This window comes from Rhinatrema bivittatum, chromosome 9, assembly GCF_901001135.1.
Source record: "Rhinatrema bivittatum chromosome 9, aRhiBiv1.1, whole genome shotgun sequence".
Lineage (NCBI taxonomy): Eukaryota > Metazoa > Chordata > Amphibia > Gymnophiona > Rhinatrematidae > Rhinatrema > Rhinatrema bivittatum.
The window spans coordinates 241,438,064-241,459,990 of NC_042623.1; the positions used below are offsets into that span (position 1 = coordinate 241,438,064).

At 43.8% G+C, this 21,927-nt stretch overlaps 1 protein-coding gene across 1 annotated transcript in view; it reads left to right on the forward strand.

Moving 5' to 3' along the window:
• Positions 1–10,993, forward strand: part of PEX5L (peroxisomal biogenesis factor 5 like) — a 279,789-nt gene extending 268,796 nt beyond the window's left edge. The window contains exons 12-13 of the mRNA XM_029617366.1: positions 4,625–4,782; positions 10,784–10,993. Coding sequence (XP_029473226.1) covers positions 4,625–4,782; positions 10,784–10,988 — 363 coding nt within the window. The 3' untranslated portion in view covers positions 10,989–10,993. The remainder of the gene's footprint in view (positions 1–4,624; positions 4,783–10,783) is intronic.
• Positions 10,994–21,927: the final 10,934 nt, after the last annotated feature.

A 21,927-nucleotide genomic window follows, 5' to 3' on the forward strand; every position in this document is an offset into this window, starting at 1 on the left:
TGGAGCGATGCTGAGAAGAGCTCCTTCCCAGACGGTTACATAAAGAGACAAGCAGTGTGCACTTGTAATACCTGCACACTCAAGGGAGAAGAACTAGCGGGGATCTGCTTGACTTGCAGTTACAAGTGCCACGAAGGGCACAAACTTTGAGCTGTACATAAAAAGGAACTTTCGCTGTGATTGTGGAAGGGCATGTTAAAAATGTGGAATGTAATCAATAAGTATAATGAGAACTGAGCTCTTGAGGCGGAGGAGGAATAGCCTAGTGGTTAGAGCAGTGGACTATGAACCAGGAGACCAAGATTCAAGTCTCACTGTCACTCCTTGTGACCTTGGGCAAGTCACTTTACCCTACATTGCCTCAGGTACAAAAACTTAGATTATAAGCCCTCTGGGGATAGAGAAATACCTATAGTACCTGAATGTAAACCGGTGTGATGTCTCAATTGAGATGAATGTCAGTATATAAAAATAAATAAAGCTGTTTCAGTGGAGGGGAGGCTGATCCACAAATTTTGGAACTGACAGCACCCCTGAAGGATGGTGCCTATGGCCGACGCCATATCAGCCATAGGCTAGCTATGGTTCTGGAGTGAGTCACTTCCAAAAGTGAGACTCAAAGGGGGGTTGCCCCTTTGGGATCTCCTTCTGGAGCAACCAGAAAGAAAAGGGAGGTTTATTAGGTTTTATGTACTGGGTTAGCAAGGGAAGGTTGGGTGGGCTAGTTTTCTTTGTTATGGGTGGAGATGTTCTGTTTCTTCCTGGCATCTCTATGAGAGGGAGACTTTAGGAAATTAAGCATGATAGGTTATTTGGGTAGGTTGAAATGCATTTCTATTTATGCTAGTGCATTGATATATTATTATATTATGTTATATTTTTTCATGTGTACATGCTTTTGTATTTCATTTTATTTATGCTATTGTATTATGTTATTATACTCTTATGTGTTTATATTTATTGATATTGATGTAAGACACCCTGGGTCCTTTGAAAGGAGGGCAATGTGTAAATCAAAAATGTAATCTAATATGCCCCTGAAATACCTCCTTTTTTATGCAGCCAAATTTATGTGTATTATGAACTTATATGTGGATTTTGAGGTGGCTGACAATACACTATAGAATATACAAGCAACTTATGTGCATAACGCCTTATTTTGAAGCGCGCGTATGTCCAGATGAAACTTTTGAAAGTTTATCCCTTTTATAACCATCATTGTTGGCTGCTAAACTATTCATTATACAGAAGGCATGCCAAGATGTGCAACATTATCCATGCTGTGTATGGCAATGTTGCTGTATTACATTGTACATTACTGAGGCTAGAGAGCTTTGAGTTAGATCAGCAATGGTAGTGCTGTTGCGTTGGAGGTGGACCCTTAGTCGGAGGTGGGGTTGACACTACTCGCAGGGCAAGCCCAACAGGTCCCCTCCGTCGGGAGGCAGAGCTGGCTGGGAGACAGAGGCCAACTGCAGCTTCACCAATACCAGCCCATGTTCCCCGCAGGTTGAGCCCTTGGGTGCCGGGGCCGGCTGGTCTTAGGCGGACCTCCATCAGATGACTCCCAGTTGAAAAAGTCGTAGGTAGCCAGGGAGCAGCAGAGGTATTAGGAAGACTGAAGCAGGTCCGGATGAGGCAGGGAGTGCCAAGGAGGGCCAGGAACAAGAATGGGTGATGCCCGGGTAGTAGTAGTAGTAGGCCGGAGCCTGAGAGGGCCAAGTCCAGGAAGATACCAAAAGGCATAATGAAGAACAGGCTGGCGTCAGGGCAGGCAGCTGAATTAGGTGAGGTACGGAGTTCAACAGAGCGAGGGTCAAAGCCGGGGGTCAGTCTGAAGCGTAAACCAAAACGTAGCAAAGGTCAAAGCCAGAGATCAGTCCTGAGCATGGTCCAGACGTAGCAAGGGTCAAAGCCAGAGGTCAGTCCTGAGCATGGTCCAAAACGTAGCAAGGGTCTAAGCCAGCATTCAATCCACGCAAGGCTAGGAAGGGACCAGGAACAAGAACAAGGAACAAAGTCAGGAACAAGCAACGAGCATATGACAAGCGTGGAGACCTATTGCCAAGACGAGGAACTAGTGGCGGGCCCAGCCTTAAATAGCAGGGCTCGGGGATGTCATCATCCAGGTCCGCGGGTTAGTTTCCTGCCGCGGCCCCTTTAAAAGACAGCAAGGCAAGCGCGCGCATGCGCCTAGAGGACAGCAGAACACTGGACCGGGAGCTGGAGAGGTCCGTGGTGGAGTCAGGAATGGCTGAGGAGGCAACAGAGGCTCGGGAGCATAGGTGGCTGCCCACAACCACGAGAGAGGACGGGCCAAGACCAGGAGCTGGGCACCGGAGGTGAGTAGGCCTGGTTGCGGGCCTGCCGCAGATGGGACACACAACGTGCTGAATCATATACATGATGTGCAGGTTCAAGCTGCAAGTTCAACGCACCAAAACTGAAGGAAAAATCCAGTTGTTTAGTTAGTGCTACCCAGTGGCAGAAGGACATCTGAATAATAAAAAGCTTTTTTAAATGTCACTAGTAGTTTTGTTTCTCTTTTCCATAAGCTGGTCTTTGATGTGTTCACCAGCCCATCTTATTTTAATCAAAGGCAGCGCTAAGATGAGGGCTCTCAGACTGGAACCCTCAGGAAAGAGAAAAGAGTGGCAAGAGTCTGGCGCAGGTCAGATGATTTTTCAGGAAATTTTCCTTTTTTTCCCCCTTCTCAAGATGTCTAATGGCACAGTGCAGCAGTACATGCTACATTAGTTAATCTTTACACAGCAGGGTACAGACCGCTCTGTGTCTGTAGAAATACTACTTAGTGCTTCTAGTCCTGTTGTTGGTTTGTTGAGCTGCTGCTTCAAACCAAGGAGTTTCAAAAACAAGCGTAACACTCCTTTGGCCGCTTACCTCGTGAAGCGCTCCTGGGTCCAAGAGCAACCTGGCGGGAGCAACCTGGCGGGAGCCCCCCCCCCGACTCTGTCTGTCCTCATGTTCTTGGCACCTGGGGAAGAAGATGTTAGTGGGTGGGATTTCCCTCTCTTCATCCCACAAAAAGAAATGGGACCGTGAACAAGTCTGGCAGTATGTACAAATATATACAGGTTTATTAGACTATATAAGAATATACATTTCTACATGACTATGTACATCACTAATAGGATCTCAAACAGAACAGTTATCTACTTGTGGTTAATAGTCTCAGGCTACACAACTATATACATTTCTTCAAGTTAGCAAGAACATTTAATTTTTGGCAATTTGGAATTGTTGGCCCCCACAGTATAACACCATATAGAATAGAAAGGACCTCTTGAGTTCCTGCTTGATCAAGTGTTATTATTATCCTCCCCCATTTTTCCCCAAGTCTTACCCATGTGAAAAGATACAACTGGGCTGGTGGGCAGTGTTGGCCTGGGGGTATTTAAACTGCTGCCTTCTCCTTGGTGCTGCTTCTGCTCTGCTGAAAGTTCCGTGTCAATGCTGGGGTCCACTCCATCCTGGGGACCTGACTCTGTCTCCTGGTCTGCCACTGGAGTCCACACCCTCCTGGGGGACCCGACCATCTCCTGGAATGCTGCTGTGGTCACCTTCTTCCTGGGGAACTACTCAATCTGCTGCTGGGGTCCCCACCCTCCTGAGGTCTGCTCAATCTGCCGATGGGGTCATACCCGCCTGGGGGAATGCTAGATATGCTGCTGAGGGTTCACACTCTCCTGGGGGACTGCTCAATCTGCCACTGGGGACCCTTTGCTCAAGGGGGACCCAAGGTCACCTGCCAATCTGCTGCTGGGGTCCCCTTTCTCCTAGGGGACTGTTCCACCTCGATCTTCCGCTGTCCTTCGGCTCTTCTCCCTTCATAGGAGGGTTTTTTCTTACCTTGGGTTTACAGCTCCACTAGGCTCATGGCTTGTTTAGTTATTCAGTGATTCAGGCCCTCTGCAGTCTCAGCTTTCAGTGATTTTTAGCTTTGCTAAGCTCATGACTAGTCGTTTGCTATTACCCACCCTGGATGGGTCATCTTTCAGCCAAAAGGCTAAGACCTAGGCAGGACCATGGAAAGAGAATATGTGCACACTGTTCCATCCTGCCTGGCTTTTTATTTTCTGTTGTCTAAGAAATGGGTACCCAAGGGTCTGACTCCTCTTGTTAGTCAGGGTGAGAATCTGTTTGTCTCCTATTGCTGTTTTTCAGTACATTTTTCTCACAAATCCCCTCTCATTCTCCAATGAAGGACTTTTCCAGTCATGGTTCTGTAATTTAGGATTTTGCTAGTCTTTGATTTAAAGTGATATTTCACTGCAAGTTATCAACAATAGTCCAGGAGTCTATGACATGCAAATTCCCTGAGTCTCTGATTCATCTAATCAATGGTCATTTAAGCACCTTCACAGTAAGGGGTCTGGCAACCTTTTCAATTTCATTCTGGATTTCCTGGGCTGGCAGCTCATGATACATAACTGCATTGACCTCTTTTTTTTTTTCTTTTTTTTTTCTGCTGCAGTTCATTTAAATGGTAGCATGCTCTTTAACCTCCATCTCTTGGGGGGGGGGTTCACAATGTAGTACTTGGAGATGAAACTGTGAATTTGAACATTTTAAAGGAAAAATAACCCCCTTCTTTTATTGTTAGGACTATTCTTTATGGAACCGTCTTGGTGCAACTTTGGCCAATGGTGACCGGAGTGAAGAAGCGGTGGAGGCCTACACCAGAGCTCTAGAGATACAACCAGGCTTCATTAGGTCCAGATACAATTTAGGAATAAGCTGCATTAATCTGGGAGCTCACAGGTAAGTTATTCATGAAAGGAACCCTTGCAGGGGGGGTTAGTAATAGAATTTGAAAATCTCTGAAAAAGAAATGTTATTCCTGTCACACTTGTTTCCATATCCTGAGTATAGTTTTATTTTTAATTTTCTATGGCTTTTTGTATGTTTTTAAGATGTAAATGAAAATTAGAAAATTAAAGCTTATGGTGTGCCACATATCCATTAAAACTAAGGTTTCTCTAGAGCTGTGCTGCAGCAGCAAAGATAAGAAAAGAGAACCATCCTAGGCTGTGCAGCATCTGAACAGGAAGTGTCTCAACAGGATGGGTCATTCCCGACTTTAGTTTGCACACATCTGTATATGCACTACAGTTATAAAATAATGTAGGGAAATACCTACAGTACCTGAATGTAATCTGCTATGAAGTGTTGAAAAACAAAATATTTAAAAAAATCAGATAGATAATGTATTCAATTTGTAAATTTCTATTACAGCCAGCCAGCCATCAGTGTCCCATAGAATGCATGGAAGGAGCACAAATTTAAAGGCCCTCCTCCCCCAATCTTTGTTTGCCATAATTGAATAGCAACTGCAAGTCTTTTTTCCTGCTGAACAGGAATACTGTGGCACTGTGTGAAAATGCACAGCCTGGACACTTAGTCAGAATTAGCTCCCTGCATTTCACTGGTGTTGTGAAGTGCAAGGAAGTAAGTAAAGAAAATGCATCCATCAAAATGAATTTCTTTCTGAAGGAGAGTTGGGTTCAGGCAGTTTTGTGACTTTACTAAATGACCCAGGATGAAGTCAATAACTAATCCATGCGTTTTTCTCTGGACTGTATATCAACTAAACTGTGCTACAGGAAATATTTTTGCATATTCTAAAATGTTGTACAAGCACTGATACCTATCCTCTACTGAAATACATGTTGCTATCATTAATGTTTTAATTCTTTAAACTGCAATTTCCCCATATTCCCCAGAGCGCCATGTTCAGAGCAGTGCCACAAAATGACCTTATATGGAATGAGATAGGATTGGTCCACGCAGTGGGTATGTGGTTTGCAGTTTTATTGCATCAATACACGTAGCAGTGTGTGATTTCATAGTTAGGAAAATTGAAAAGAAGGTACTTATAAAGAGCGTGCAGGCATGGACTAGGGTATAGCTGGAAGACGTTTTAAGTGCTTTGAGGTTGCCTGATAGAGGCTGGGAGAATTTGTCAATGATTGAATTAGAAGATTCCTAGCACTCTAGAATTATGAGCTGTTCTGTAAACCCAGGAAGCTGATCTCCTTTTCAAAGTTAATAACTTTAAAGGTATATTCAAAGTTAGAATAGCATTAGCTGGAACATAAATGGCATTAGTCTAAGGCGGTAGAAGATAAATTGATGTGCAATATTTGCTCTGGAAATTATGACAGATCTATAATGTAAGCTAAGAAGATTTTTCAGGGAAGTTAGCAGCTGCACATACTTCATCTAAAAGAATTATTTAGAGGGTAATCATTAAGTAGTCCACATAGTGATAAAGTCTGTGCATACATTGTACATGCAGACTATACTGAGTTTTTCAAAGCAAACTTGTGTGCATGAATTCACTTTGAAAATCCTTGGGTAACTAGCCAAGTACATGCATACATATAAAAATCATAAAGTATGCGTGTAATTTTAACTCTTCCCCCCTCCCTTCCAAATGTCTCTCTGTGGTTCACGTAAAAGTACACATGTAACTGTTATGCACATACTTTCACACTCACAGAGCCCTGGACTGTTTTAGTACAACCATTCACATACATAAAAATCAGGAAATAGCTTTACAAAATTACCTGCTTACACTCCAGGTACTGACTCCTCAGTTTTAATGCTACAGGAGGAATGTGAGAGTGTTTTCCTAGGCATTTACAGAATAAAACATTTTCTATTAGGACCCTTGAAAAGAAACGCAGGGACAAATGATGTAATCATTAATTTTCTTTTCTTTTTTCAATTTATTTATACATGTTCTGAGATAATCCAGACAAAACCAAAAGAAGAACCCAAGATAATCCAGAACAGACAATAGGAATAGTGAAATAAACATAAGGAAAATTACATATATACATATGCCATATGTTTCAAGGAAATAAAAAGAAATTATAGTCGACAATTAAGGGTAGGAGTTACCTAAAGTCAAGTCTTTATCTTATATAATAAGATAAAGACACTCACTGCTGCTATTACTCGCCTATATTAAATTTTGTGATATCTAGGAGGAATTATTCAACAGGTGGAGAAGTAACTACTGGGGAAGACATCACACCAACTACCCGTAATAAATTGTGGCAAATGTGAAGGCTCATAAAAAAAACATTTCACAGCAGCTAATTTCACTACAGGGGACATTTAACCATTCTGATCAACTCCAGGTCTTAATAGGAGAAACTGCTTCCTTCTGAGTTTCCTATATCCGGGTACATAGCAATCTTTAAATTAGAAAACAAAACATTTCTCTTCCAAAAATATAGTTTCAGCAAATAGTCTCTACCTGAATCTGAAAGGAAACTGACAAAGTTGAAGATATTTCTTCTTCATTAGATTTTTCAAGAATAGCAGTCAGATTGGAGAAACCCAAAGAAGCTTGAGCTCCTAACACTTCCACGCCATCTGTCTTCTTATACGGTGACATATAGTATATTCTAGAGACTGGCAGAATTACATTTTCAGGCACATTCAAAATCTCCGAAAGATACCTTTTTAAATATTTCCAAAGGTGTCACATATTTTTGCTTAGAAAAATTAATCAGACATAGGTTCTTTTGTCTAAATGAATTATCAGGCGCTTCAACCCTGTATTGAATCTGGGAATGTCCGCCCAGTAAAGAAGTCCCCAAGTCTTGTAGTACAGAGATCGTCCCTTCCAACGTTGCAACTTTTTGTTGTGTTGTAGCCATGGTTTTCTGATTATCCTGTACTCAACAGGAAAGAGACTGATATTGTGAAAGGAAGAGAGACATTTTAAGTGGAAATAACATTGATTGCATCCCAAAGGCCTTTCAAGGTTACCACCCTAACCTTGGCAAAGAGGGAATAATCATAGAGATGTGAATCGGAACCAGAATCGGTTCGGATTTCAGTTCCGATTCACATCTCTCATTCATTTTCTTAGTAAATGAAATTCCCAAACTCTCTTTTGCCCGCTATATTTGCCTTGATTAGATTGTAAACTCTACTGAGTAGAGACAATCTCTTATGTGCTCTTGCACAGAGCTGTGCGCATCGAGTAGTGCTATAGAAGATGTAGGCGTGGCTTCATTTAAGGTACCGCTAGTTGTGGCTGCATGCTCAGGACAGGCAAAAGACTTGGGTTATTTCTGTCCTGTTGTACTGAAGGGAGTGCTCAAAGCAGTTTACAGTAGTAAATCAACATGTAGCCTGGACTCATGTCCTATTTGTCTTGTTAGGACATCGAAAGTTGATTTGGGTGGTTGAAATAATGCCTTTTTATTAGGGGCCCATTTACTAGACTCTTAAAAAAAAAAAAAAAAAAAGAAGAAATTCCTACCTTGGACCAGAAGAACTTTGATAAATTTTCATCCTGGTTTCCAATTTTGCTTTTCCTAGCCAAAGATATTTGCTCAGATTACCCACGTTTTGGAGGTACATCAGTTTTTAGATGAACAGCAGCCTGGTTTCTGAGCCGCTCATAATACTGAGACAGTTTTTTTTAGATGATTTGATGCTGCTATTAACAGAGAACCAGGGGTGCACTGTTGTCACTTGATCTCTCTGCAGCCTTTGATAAATGTAGAACATCCTGTTATCAAATTTTTGAAAGATTAGAATAAATGGATCCGTCTGATTTAAACTATCTCATTGGAGATCTCAGGAAGTGAATTTAACTAGAAGACCCCTTGATTTCAGACTCCTGCAGGGTTCAATATTGTCCACACTACTGTTTAACATTTAATTGAGACCACTGGCAGCTTTTATTCAAAAAATAAAATCTAAGGGCCGGATTTTAAAAGCTTTATGCAAGTAGAGGGGTTTACGCGCGCCGGGCCTAATATATAAAGGCCCGGCGACATGCATAAAGCCCCGGGACACATCTAAGTCCTGGGGCTTTAAAAAGGGGGCGGGGTGGGGGCGGAGTCAAAGGCCTCCAGCATAGCAGCCATTTGCCGCTGTGTCAGAGGATCGCGTGCTGGAAGGCTGCCGGCGCACACAACATGCGCCTGGCCAGAGGCAGGCACAAAATGTAAGATAGAGGTCGGGAGGGGGGTTTAGAATAGGGCTAGGGGGGTGGAAAGGTTAGGGGAAGGGGTGGGAAGGTTAGTTTAGGGGGAAGGCTGTGAGTGTCGGCGCACGCAAGATGCACTAGTATGCACCCCCTTGCATGCGCTGACCCCCAATTTTATAAAATGCATGCCAGGTAGCACGCGCACATGTACACCCGCGCGTTTGTTTTAAAATTTACCTCTAAGGTTTTACACATACGCAGACCATTTTGAGATTATTGTTCCATTAGGGAAACAGATTGATCATTTGAGCCAATGTCTAGAGCAGATTAGATGCTGGCTAGCGTCTAACAGACTTTGTTTAAATGACTCAAAAACAGGTTTTGTATGTAAGAAAGGAACCATGGTATAGTGAGAGATGTCTATTGGTACTGGGTGAAAGTGCTTACATGGTTCCTAAATTACAAATGGTACAGGATGCAGCTGCCAGAGTCCCTCTTGGGGTTAAAATGGCGAGCTAGCATAGCACCTGTGCTAAAGAGGCTCCGTTAGCTACTATTGGGGTTCAAGGCCCAGTTTAAGATTTTGATACTTCTGCATAGGGCATTGCATGGTCCTGGACCTAGGTAGTCTTTGATAGACTATCATCCCATCAGCAAGGGAAACTCATCTCTCAAAGATGTGCAGTCATACATTTTTTGTTCATCAGTTGTACTATGAACCTCTCTTCCATTAGGTATTTGTTGTAAGACTCTGTTTTGGAAAAAAAAAATTATAGTCTTTACTATTTTCCTTAGCTTTACTGAGTAATCTGAGCAGAAAGTGCTTTTAGGTTTTGCTGTTTTATTTTTTTATGCTGACTTTGAGGGCCCTATGACTTTATTTTGTTTGTGAAGTTTTGCTGTGGAATATGTGATGATTTTGCTGTGGGATATGTGATGATTTAAGCTGAGGAGGTCCAGTGGGCCTTTAGAACCAGAGTAGGAGGAACATTTGGGCCTGTAGGCTCACGATGTGGGGTAATTTTTTTTTTTTTTTTTTTTAAAGGAACGTAACTTAACCGGATATATTCATTTGAATACAGCTGGTTAAGTGTAAAGTTATCCAGCCACACAAGGCTGGACAACTTTAGACCTGCTCTGCAGCATGTCTAAAAGTTATCCAGCTAACTTAGGTGGATATATGCGATATTCAGCTAAGTTAGCCAGATATCTCAACCCCTCCCCAGAATGCCCCTTTTTTATCTAGCTAAATGATAGCCAGATAACTACTTATCTGGCTATCATTTAGCCAGATAAGTGGCTGAATTATGTCTTTTGTGCCATTTGGACAGATAACTTTTGAGTTATCTATCTAAAGGGCTTTTGAATATTGACCTCATGTTTTTATTTGTGCTCTATTTAATATGGTGTGATTTATATTTATTATGATGTTGTTTGATGGTATATTTATTATTTGATCTTTGTATCTATTTTTCTGTATATTTTACAAATGCGATATCATGCTTTGAACATGTAAATAAAAGTATTATGTGAAATCATTGCCACTATGAACCAATCAGATCTAGTGAATATGAGGTCATGTGTCATCTTGCTTTCCATGGCAATTTTGGTTAAAAAAAATTAAAAAAAACTATCAATTTAAAATTGCTGGTTAATGAATAAATAAAACCACTTGTCATATGAACTTTTGAAAAGGTGAACAAGACACAGAGGTTACAATTTTTAAATTTGTTTGCTACGCTTTAAAAAACCAAACCAAAACAATAAAACCATGTTTTAATACTCTTGTCCTTTATTTTGCAGGGAGGCTGCCAGTAATTTTCTCACAGCCCTAAGTTTGCAGAGAAAGAGTAGATATCAGCAGCAAGTTCCCTATCCTGTGATCTCAGGCAACATCTGGGCTGCCCTCAGAATCGCTCTTTCTATGATGGACCAGCCCGAGCTATTTCAGGCAGCTAATGTTGGTGATCTCGATGTCCTTTTAAGAGCTTTTAACTTGGATCCATGACAAGAGAGAGCTTTGGAAATGCAGAACTTTTTTTTTTTTTTTTATTATCAATTATAGAAGAAAACAAAACACAGCACTAACTATACTTCCAAATGACTGGGCATGAATAAACTCCTTAATTTTTACAAAGATGGCTCAGCTGCTGTTGAAAAGCACAAAATAGAAATGTATAAGGATGAAAGCTTGATTTGTCAGCTAAAACTAGCCAACTAATCTAATCACTTGCTGGGAAAGAAAAATCTGACCAAGACTTACTAAGGAGCGCCAAACGTTTGCTTCATGCATCATTTATGAGGGATTCAAACAATATCCGATTGCTTACTAGCACAGTGAGCCACATTCACGACAGCTCAGCACATCATCCCTAGATCATCAGGGCACTAAGTGTTTTGAAGCACTGCAGGAAAAACAGAATACCTCTTATCTTCCTGTTTGATGTCCTCCTGCAAGGTGCTTCTTCCACAATGAAGTAAGCCATTACCATGGGGGGAAAAAAAACAAGTTAGCTCCAACAATAGATGCATGTAAACTTGTTTCATTGTGAATACACTGGCTAGTAATCAGCGAGGGCTTTTATTGACAAAGCACCTCCATTAACCCCTACTCTTGTATATGGATGATGCAGCTTTTTTTTTTTTTTCTTGAAGATCTAATTTTACATACAGAAAGCAGTAATTTGCACTAGAATTTATGCTGTACATACTAATTTATGTGATGGACATTTGCACTTTAGTATTTTTTAATTTATGCAATCTTTTTAGGTACTGTGGAAATAAATGATTCAAAGAATCAGCCATGTTGACATACTGGACCAAATAAGCCGGATGTTTTTCATATTCTGATGGGTAAAGAAAAAAGATTTCATATGTTTTCGAGCAGGTTAACTTGAATGTAATCTGAATGCTGTTGTGTAGGCAGCTTTATAAGAGCTCTGCAGTTTTTGCGGGAAGAAAAGGGGCACTCATAGGTCTAGAACTTAACTGTCCGACAGCAAAGACACTGACTCAAAGTAAGAACCGGATTCGTTTCTGTGCTGCTCAGCTGACATAGGTGCTAAACTGTTCTTAGGGCATCACTCCATTCCTCACTGGGTACCCTGAGCAGAGTCCCTATCAGAGCTATCCTTTGTTTTCAAATAAGCATTAGGAGATTATCAACAATAAAAGTCAGGCCCTTTGCCTAATTAAAATGGTCAATACCTTCTTTAAAAAAAAAAAAAATCGTTTTAGCTTTAATTCTTGTAACCAAGTTTAGGGAAAAAAAGTTCCTTTTTTTTTTTTTTTTTTTTTTAATAATAGCACCAAAACACCAACATGACATACAGGGGTAGATTTTCAAAGGGTTGCGCGCGTAAGATATGCGCGCAACCCCCAAAAACCTACCCCTGCCTCCCCTTGTATGCGCCGAGCCTATCTTGCATAAGCTCGGCGGCGCACGCAAGCCCCGGGACGCGCGTATGTCCCGGGGCTTGCAAAAAGGGGCGGGGTGTGGGCGGTCCGGGGCGGGGCCTGAGCCTCCAGGCACAGCGGCCATTTGCCGCTGTGGCCGGGATCGCAGGCCGGCAGGCATAACTTCTTCAATAAAGGTAAGGGGGGATTCTAGGTAGGGTTGGGGGGGGCGGAAGGAAAGTTCCCTCCGAGGCAGCTGCGCGGCTCTGCACGTGCAAGTCGCACAATTGTGCACCCCCCTTGCGCGCGCCGACCCTGGATTTTATAACATGCGCGCGCATGTTATAAAATGGGGCGCAGATTTGTTCGCGCCGGGTTGCGCGAAGAAATCTGCGCCCGCGCGCCGGTTTTAAAATCTGCCCCACAGTGTGTAATAAGTCACTCTTTCCTTCTTGAGACAATCACATGCACCCTGTGAGATTTGTCATCACGTCCCTGGAAAAGTGTTAAGCACAATGGTTAGTGCTTAACAGAGTGGAGGAGCAGCCTAGTGGTTAGAGCAGAGGGCTAAGTGTGAGGAGACCAGGGTTCGAGTCCTGCTGTTGCAGGTCCTTGTGACCTTGGGCAAGTCACTTTACCCTCCACTGCCTCAGGTATAAACTTAAGATTGTAAGCCCTCCTGGGGATAGGGAAATACCTCCAGTACCTGAATGTAATCCACTTTGAAGCACTGCAAAAAGCAGAATGTAAATATTTGACACTGCCACACAAGATGTATGGGTTTAATTTTGGTGGGAGCTCAGGCTTTATCCCCACCATGGGTCTAATTTGCTGCAGAAGTATTCAAAACCCTTGAGAGGAGAGCTGGGACCTGCTTATCCGCTAGCCTGGTCACAGAGGGCAAATGGAAATGGCTCTTCAGTGGCCTGCATCTACCTGTCAGCCACGAGTGTGCTACAGAACATGTAGGAGCAGGCAAGTAAATGAACAGAAGCCATGCATGAAAATCTTCTTAGGAGCATACAAAATGTTAGTCAAGTGCCACACACCAACCTCTAGAACAAGCATACTTTAACATAAAATATAGCTGTAGTTTACAGATTTATACAGTACTTCCTATTTTCTTAAAAAGAAACATTCTTTTAATTATATAGATGCTATAATTGTATTTAGTATATACGTATATGCATAAAATGTTATTGAAAAACAAAAAATTTCCTGCTAAATCATTTGACCTGATTTGAATCCTTATCCTAGACATGGAATGCACCAGTGTTAATGTAAGATTTTAGATTTGGCTTGACAGTTTCAGTGATTTCGATCATATGGATGTGCTAATTTTATCTGGCATCTTCTACAGAAACAGTGAGGCCTCATGTGCCTTCAGCATATTCAGCATTTTCATTTAACTGAAAGGGACTTGGTTAATTAGTATGGGAGCAAACTGGAGAATATTTGCTAGTTTCTTTGCCATTGATGAGGTCTATTCCTCTGCCCTCTATACAGAATAACAAAGAAAGATAAAAGGGAAGAAACAGAATCCCTATGGATATGTGGCAGGAATGAGTGGAGGGGATCTGGGGCATTTACTAGCACGCAAGATATGGCATTCTGGGTCAGACCAAAGGTGCATCAGGCCCAGTATCCTGTTTCCAACAGTGGCAAGTTCAGGTCAGACGTAGCTGGCAGGATCCCAAAAGGTTGATAAGATTCCATGCTGCTTATCACAAAGCAGTGGCTTTCCTCAGCTCCCGCTTAATAACTGTTTATGGACTTTGCATCCAGGAACTTGTTCAAACCTTTTTTGAGCCCAACTACACTAACAGCTTTTACCACATCCTCCGACACCACATTCCACTTTTAAGATCAGATGATGTTGGTTTTCTTTCCACGACGTCCGATGTACATTTTTACTTGGCCTGCTACAGGGCCCACTCATGTGGCCAGCCACCTTAGAGTTGATTTTTACCTCAGCTCCAGTTAAACGTTGGGAGCCCCTGAGGTTGTTCCCTTCTCATGGCCTGATCCTACGTGTTTAACATAACTTGGGCATGTCATAGCTTCCTGGAATTTCACCCCCCCCCCTCCCCCCCGGCCTCCATTACCAGCAAAGACACAATACAATTCCCATAATGCTCTTTATTACGTGGATAAAAATGGCCACAGCATTACAAGCATGAACTTAAACCCAACAATACAGAAATACTTTATGCAAACTTAATATTGACCATTTATAAGAGACTGGCTTACACCCGCCCCTGCAAAGACTGCATGCTGTGCTGTTATCCCCCACCTGCTGCCATTATCCCGGTGAGGCAGCAGCCCTCCAATCTTCCGATCTGTGAAGGTGGTACCCACTGGCATCCCACTCCGTGATTACTGCCGTGGCCACCGCAGCACCAACCCCCTGGCCATCCTCGCCTATTTATTTACAGCAGGCTCCATTTGGCCAGCCCCAGACTGGCCACCATCTCGGTCTGCACCATGCATTGCATGTCCATCGTCCCCTCCCCTCCCCTCCCCCCCCAACCTAGTAATAGGCTGACCTATAGCACCCTGCTTCAGGCATCCCCACAAGCTTCCCCCTATGCCTAATCTTTGGTTTCTGGACCCTTCCCCCTCTCACAAACACCAAAGCATCCCCCTATGTGCCAGTGAGGGGCCTGTTGCTGTAAGCTTAAAAGGCTGTGACACCCACAACCTATGCCCCTGTAGGGTCGTTGCTTCCTTGTCTTCCTCTGGCAAAATGTGCTGCAATCCCTCCTAGTGCTCCTGAGCCCTTGCTGCTTCTCCCCCTCTCATTGGCTCAAGGCTTAGTTTTAAATCAGCCAGGGAGCCTTGGTGGCCACTTGCTCCCTACCCTTCCCCCGAGCTGCCTGTAGCACACCTGCCCCTGCCTCAAGCAGCTGGGCCTCTTGTTTTGAGCATGAAATATTTGAAATGTTCCCAGCGTAGTTAAGAATACACAAAATATTAAATTAGAGAAGCATAAAGCAGATTTGCATTGTTTCCCCAAAGGCTTTTGTTGATAAATCTACTTGAAAGTCTAATGACCTACCAAATTCCCCTTTAAAAACAGCATTTGAGAAAGTGGCCTCATTTAAAGGTAGAGGGCAAAAGAGCCAATCAGGGTTTCATTCAGGTTTAGGTGTTTTATGAAAGGGAGTGGTAGAAATTTCAGAGTGATGTAGGCAGAGCATTGTTAAATTCGGATTAAGTGAGTTCAATTAGAAATTACACAGATTAAGTTTGTGTTTAAAAGCCTTAGAGCAGCTGAGAGCCATCCCAGACCCATGCTTTACAGAATGAGGAATAATTTAGTCAGTATAGAATGACTGTCAACTCCTGGTAAAAATTCTTCTAGAAAAGGCCTCAACTATTAGCAAAAGATAGAGGGTACACCGTCTCCTCATTATTCCACATTACCCCTTTCACCATTAATGCCTTCTCTGTCTTCCTCACTGTCAATCATTTTATCAGCATGGCTACGATCATCCCATCTTTTTATTTGTATATGTGACTGGGTAGCGTGTCAAATTCTATTACCTCCCAAAAGAATTCAATAGTGGGTATGGGACAATTTTCAAAAGGCTGCAGCGACTTTTCCCTGTAGATATTGTACTGGTTCGCCCAGAGAATGTACAAACATTCCTTCTCTTTCAAAAATTGCCCAAGGATAAGAATTGCACCTTCTTTTTCCTGGAGATACTTTTGCCCTGCCAAAACAATGTGCACACTTCTTAAAAATGCAAAAAAAAAACTCTAGCCCCGGCTGCTCTCCTTGGCCTAACTCCGCCCTGGCAATGCCGCCCCTTGTATGGGGGTAAAAGGGTAGGTGCTGTGGAACGTGTGCTTTTACCCACATACGGGAGGAGTAACAGCAGGATGAAAGACATGCGCTCACATCGTCTGACCCCTTCCCACCCCACCATCCCACCAAAGACAATGACTCTCCAATGGCAGTAAAATTGGTCGCAGTTTATTCCAATGAACCCGAGCCCTTACAATCATGAATATAAACCCCCCCCTGCCCCACCTCCTCCTATGCCCCCACCACCTTGATCCCTAATGGTGGAGCTACCTTTCCCCCACCCCTCACCTGCTCCGCCTCGTGCCAGCGTGAGCAAGCTTGTACCGGGAACCTATCCCCGCGGTTCGCCGGTCTTCTGCGTAGCAGCCCCCCCCCAAGCTACGCGGGGCCTTGACCCCTCCTCCAAGTGCCCCCCCCAACTCACATTTTTAACAACAAATAACTCTGGGCTCGGGTTAACCGCTGACACTGCGACAAAGCTTAACACATAACTTGCTGAACTATAGGGGAGGGAGGGTGGGACACTTTTCGCCTGCCTGTCCTCTGACTCTCCCTCGGCAACTGCCTGAGTTCAGCTGACGTCAGCCCCCCCAACCAATCACGTCTTCTAGTTTGAATTATCTCCGCTCTTCCCCCCCCCCCCCCCCACTCCATACTGCTTCTTTCCCGCCCTCATAAATCTACCCTTCCCCCTGCTACTATCCTAGTTCGCGCGCTTTCCCTCTGTTCCACTCGCCGTGTCCAATCAACACGACTTGCTTCAGTTTGCAAAAAGCGCTTTTTCTCAGTACAAAACCAGTTAGAAGGGCAAATGGCCTTTGAAAATTGCCATCTGAAAGAGTGCAGGTTATTGAAAGTAACAATGCTCTGATTTTTAATAGAATCCATTTTGAAGTCCAGCGCCAGAGCTGAGGAGGTTGGCGTTAAAGGTCTTTTTCTGTAAGTACCGAAATAAGAGCATGAAAAAAAGTGAGTCCTTTTGATTAAACTAACTTAGTACAGTTCTTGATTAGCTTTCAAGAGAGCTAATTTGCCATCTGATCTAAGTAAGCAGATCGAGGCAAAGGGCAACCGTACCTGAATATACATGTGCATCACAGATTACATTAGAGTGGGGGTTTGGCACAGGGGTGGTGGAAAAGGAAGTAAGGGAAGATGATGTTAGAGGAATTCTATGGTCTGTCCCCCTTGTTATGGTTGGTAATGAATTAGAAACTCCTTCTTTATCCCATCAGCACAGAACGGGAAATATTTTTGAATAAGATGCAGAGTGAATATAATTTACCATCCTAAACCTCTTCTCTCCCCTCCGAGCGAGGTGCAGCCCGGACAGTGTATGAGATTTAGTAAAGTGCTTCTTTTCTATAGGCACAAAAGGGTGGGGAGGAGAGAAGCCTTTTTGTACATCTCGCCCACTATGGAGTCAATGCAGACTTCTGGCATTTGTTTGTTGTTTATGCTCACATCACAGACTTGGCAGTCGGGCACATCTTTTGGATTAGAAGGCAGGCAGCAGGTAAGAGAAGTGATCGCTTCCCTTAACCTACCCCACACCAAAAAGTCATAAGATGACAAACTTCCTTAGCATTCGGGAAGTGCAATCCCAAGGAGTAGGTTAAGCACCTCTGCCAGCAGATGGAGCAAAAGCTGACGTCACAACCATATAGTCCCGCCCCGACATCAGCCCACCAGTATTCTCTGTCTCCAGTAGATGGTGGACATGCATTTCCCTTTGGAGGCTTGCCTATGGAAAAACAAAAAATCAAAAGGAGATAATGGAAGGCTAAGAGCACCACTTGCCTCTCACGGTGATACTGTGCAGTCCCTCCCTCAGCAGAGTGCCCTCAGTCCGGTAGCTCAGCCGTGAAAGTTTTAGCCCTCTCCCCTCATAGCCAGGACCTGTTCCCAAAGAAGAGTCTCAGCAGTGAAGGCTTAGCCCTCTCCCTACCCCCCCTTAGCTGGGACCCGTTTCTCAGCTAGGGAAGGCTCTCATCAGCTAAAAGCTTTTTGCTATACAAAAAAAAAAAAAAAATCAGTAAGAGGAAAGCAGGAGAAAGTGTTAGTTACCTCACTGAACTCCCCAGCAATGAGCAGGACAGGTGAAGGCTGAGGTGAGGAGGTAGTGCAGGCACGGCCAGTTGAGCAGCTGTTAGGCTAGGACCCGCTTCCAGGCTTTCCTTTGCCACAACAAGCCTCAAAGTGATTTTGTGCCTTTTTTCACTGTGGGCCATAGGCGCACTCCTGCGCATCAAGTTGTGCACCCAACTTAGGGAAACAGCTATATAGCACTGCTTGCCTCCTGAGAGAGACCATGCAATTTCTCCCTCAGTAGAGTGCATCAGCCCGATAGCCTTGAGAGGCCTGACCCTAAAGTGCCATAAAAGTGCAACCCCATGTCTAGAGAGGCAGCCTCACCTATAACTGGTCAACCACAAAATGACTTCAACTCTCTCTCCAACCTCCCTTCAACTATCCTGGACAACCTCAAAAACTCGTCCTTTGTAAGAGATCTAGGCGTGCTCCTTGACAATCAGCTGAACCTTAAAAGATTTGTAAACAACATGACAAAAGAGTGCTTCTTCAAATTACAAGTTCTGAAAAAGCTAAAACCTCTTCTGCACTCACAAGATTTCCACCTGGTTCTACAATCAATCATCCTTACCAAAATTGACTACTGTAACTCTCTGCTACTCGGTCTACCAGCTACCACCATTAAGCCTCTACAGATGCTACAGAACTCCGCGGCCAGGATCTTGACTAACTCTAATAAGAGAGACCACATCACACCCATCCTCTACAACCTCCACTGGCTTCCGATCAAATACAGAATTCTCTACAAAGTTCTGACCATCGTGCACAAATCCTTATACAACTTAGCCCCAATGGATCTTACATATCAGCTGCGTACCAACAAATCCACGAGACCGATTAGAAAAGCTTACCAAGGCACCCTTTTTGTCCCTCAAGCCAAAACCTTGCTAAGGAATAGGGCTCTATCCACTGCAGGTCCTACCCACTGGAACACACTCCCACCAGACCTCAGACAAGACCCCTGCCAGCTTTCCTTCAAGAAAAAACTGAAAACATGGCTATTCAGCCTAGCGTTTCCTTGATGGCTCACAGTTTACTTCTCTTGGCAACCATGATTTGTTCTTTATGTTATTAATCCACCCTTAAACCCCCCCACCCCCCATGTTCCACCAATTCTGGACCCACTGTTCCTCTTATCCCCTATCCCCCATCCCCCCGTCCGCCCTCTGACTTCCTCCTCCCTGCACTCTAGACTAAATTCACTCGAGGCAATCAACTGCTTGATTGCTTTTAACATTGATGGCTTTTTTGCAAGACATCTTGTATAAGAGGTTTACTTTTTACTTTTAATTCCATGTTACCAAAAAGTTTTTATATGTTCTTCGTTCTATGTAATGCTCTCAAGCAATTTTAATTTGTTTTATGTTCCTCGTTCTATGTAATGCTCTTAGGCAAGTTTAACTGTTTCACTGTAAACCGGTTTGATTTGTATCCAATGCAAGAAGATCGGTATATAAAAAACCAAAAATAAATAAATAAATAAGCAGTTACGAGCTACGAAAGGCTCTGTGGCAAGAGCTTATCTCGTGCCCCCTGTAGCCGAGACCTGTTCCTGCTCTCAGCCACAGAGGGCTGTGCTCAGGTGAACATTTTTCTTATTTAAAAAAAAAAGGGAAGAAAAATCATAGGTTAGTCCACTCACGTCTCTGAGGAGTTCCGTGAGCTGAGGAGGCAGTGCAGGCATGGCAAGGTGACCAGGCATTTGGCTAGGCCTTGCTCACAGGCTTCTCCCTCTTTGAGCATGTGATCAGCTGCAAGATGTTTGTGTGGTTTTGTGCACAGCGTGCACCTGTATGCCCCTTTTTGCATCTTGCTTAGGCGCTTTGGTGTACTAAGCGCCTAGATTGGGTGCTTAGTTAGGCATGCAGCTTAGGTGCATATATTTACATGTGCGCTCACTTTTTGGACACCGGGTATATGGGCACATATTCCAGGCATGAGCTTTGACCATTTTGCATGCTTACAACTAGTGCCCTCCGCGAGGAAACCTAAGCCCTGATCTAGTTAGGCTGCATGCCACTTCAGAGTCATTCAGCCACAGTTTCTTTAAGCCTGTGTCAACATTGCTTGGATGCTCAGGGCAGTTTACTCCCTTCTGATTTTCCCACAATTTGTGGGGGCTGGGACCGAAGGAGACACAAGAGTATCCCCTCCCTTGATTGATGCACAGGCTGAGTAGTCATGAACTGCTAGCTCTCAGGACATCAGGTTCGAGTCTGATGTGCCTGGAATGGACCCTTCCAGGATTTATAGATGTTTCTACAGGACCGGTCTTCTGTATCAGCAGTGCCTACTAAGGTTGGGCCCTGTGTTCCAAATCCTCCTCTGCCTGGCTCTGTGGCCAAGGAGCATAACACAGTAGGGCCTGACTAAGCTCAAATGCAGGTGAATCAAAATGATACCAATGATGATGATGGGGAACATTTCCACACCTTTGGAGCAAAATCGAACTCTAGTCAGTTTCTTTTTTTAGAAATGAGGTGCCAAGTTTGGTCTCTCAGTCATTGAAGACCCTCGAGTGGCTGCCACTGACTCCTTGGGATTGCAGAAGATAGAAACTATTTTGGTCACCCTATGCAAGGTTTCTTGTTTCGTTCCCTTCTGGGTTGCACTCCAGGAGTTCAGTGATCTGGAAAGGAGTGCGCCAGGGCCGTCTTTTAAAGGAGGACACATCTTGGCAAGTTTATAGCCCTTGGATCCACAGACCCGAGAGTAGCTGCAGTTCCCTAGAGTGGACTCCTTGGTGTGTTCTTTCACAACCTGTATCAGCATCATGGTAGACAAAGGTGTGGCACTGAAGGATGCTCAGAATATGAGGATTGAGGCTATCCTAAAGCAAAGCCTTGAGGTGTTTTCAACCTGATAGGGGAGGTTCTTCCCAGAGGGCCCGTCCCTTCTGCAGATCTCAGTTCTTTCACCCCCAAGGACCCTGAAAAGATACAGACCCCAGAGGTGGAGACCCTCTGTCTTCCAATGAAGGTTTGCAGGCTCACCTGTTGATACAGGTGATTGATGGCATTTATCCCATTTTTACCACATGTGGGTCCAGAGTACTTCACATCAATGTGTTCTCGAAGCTTTTTGGGTGGGATGCTCTAGAATTTCTTCACATTCCTCTGGATGCCTTCATGTTCTAACTCCCCTCAGCAGAAGGTAGAAATGGAAGCGACATTACAATGGATGTTGAACCTGAAAACAGCGATTCCCGTTACCAAATCACAGAGATATACAGCTTGTTATCCATTTTGTTGGTCATGCTCAAGAAAGAAAAGTTGCTTTGGCCCATACTGGATGCATATTCCCATCCTTCAGGAACATTAGCAGTCCATTTTGTTATTTTGGATCACCTTTAATAGTTTCAGAACTTTTTTTCAAGGTCATGGGGGTAGTAGCAGTAGTTCTCCACAAGGAGAGCATTCTAGTTCACCCCTATCTGGACTGGTTGATTCAAACCAAAATGGTGGAAAAGAGTCTTCACACTTCCTACAGGGTGGTTCCTTGCTACAGGAACTAGGTCTGTGCTGAACCTGGCCTAGAGTGATTTGTAGCTGCCTCGGACCTGTAGTATCTCGAGGGTTAGTTTGATGCAAGGCGGGGCAGGATATACCTGCCACAGTCTTGGATCCACACCTTGATGCTGCGAGTTCAA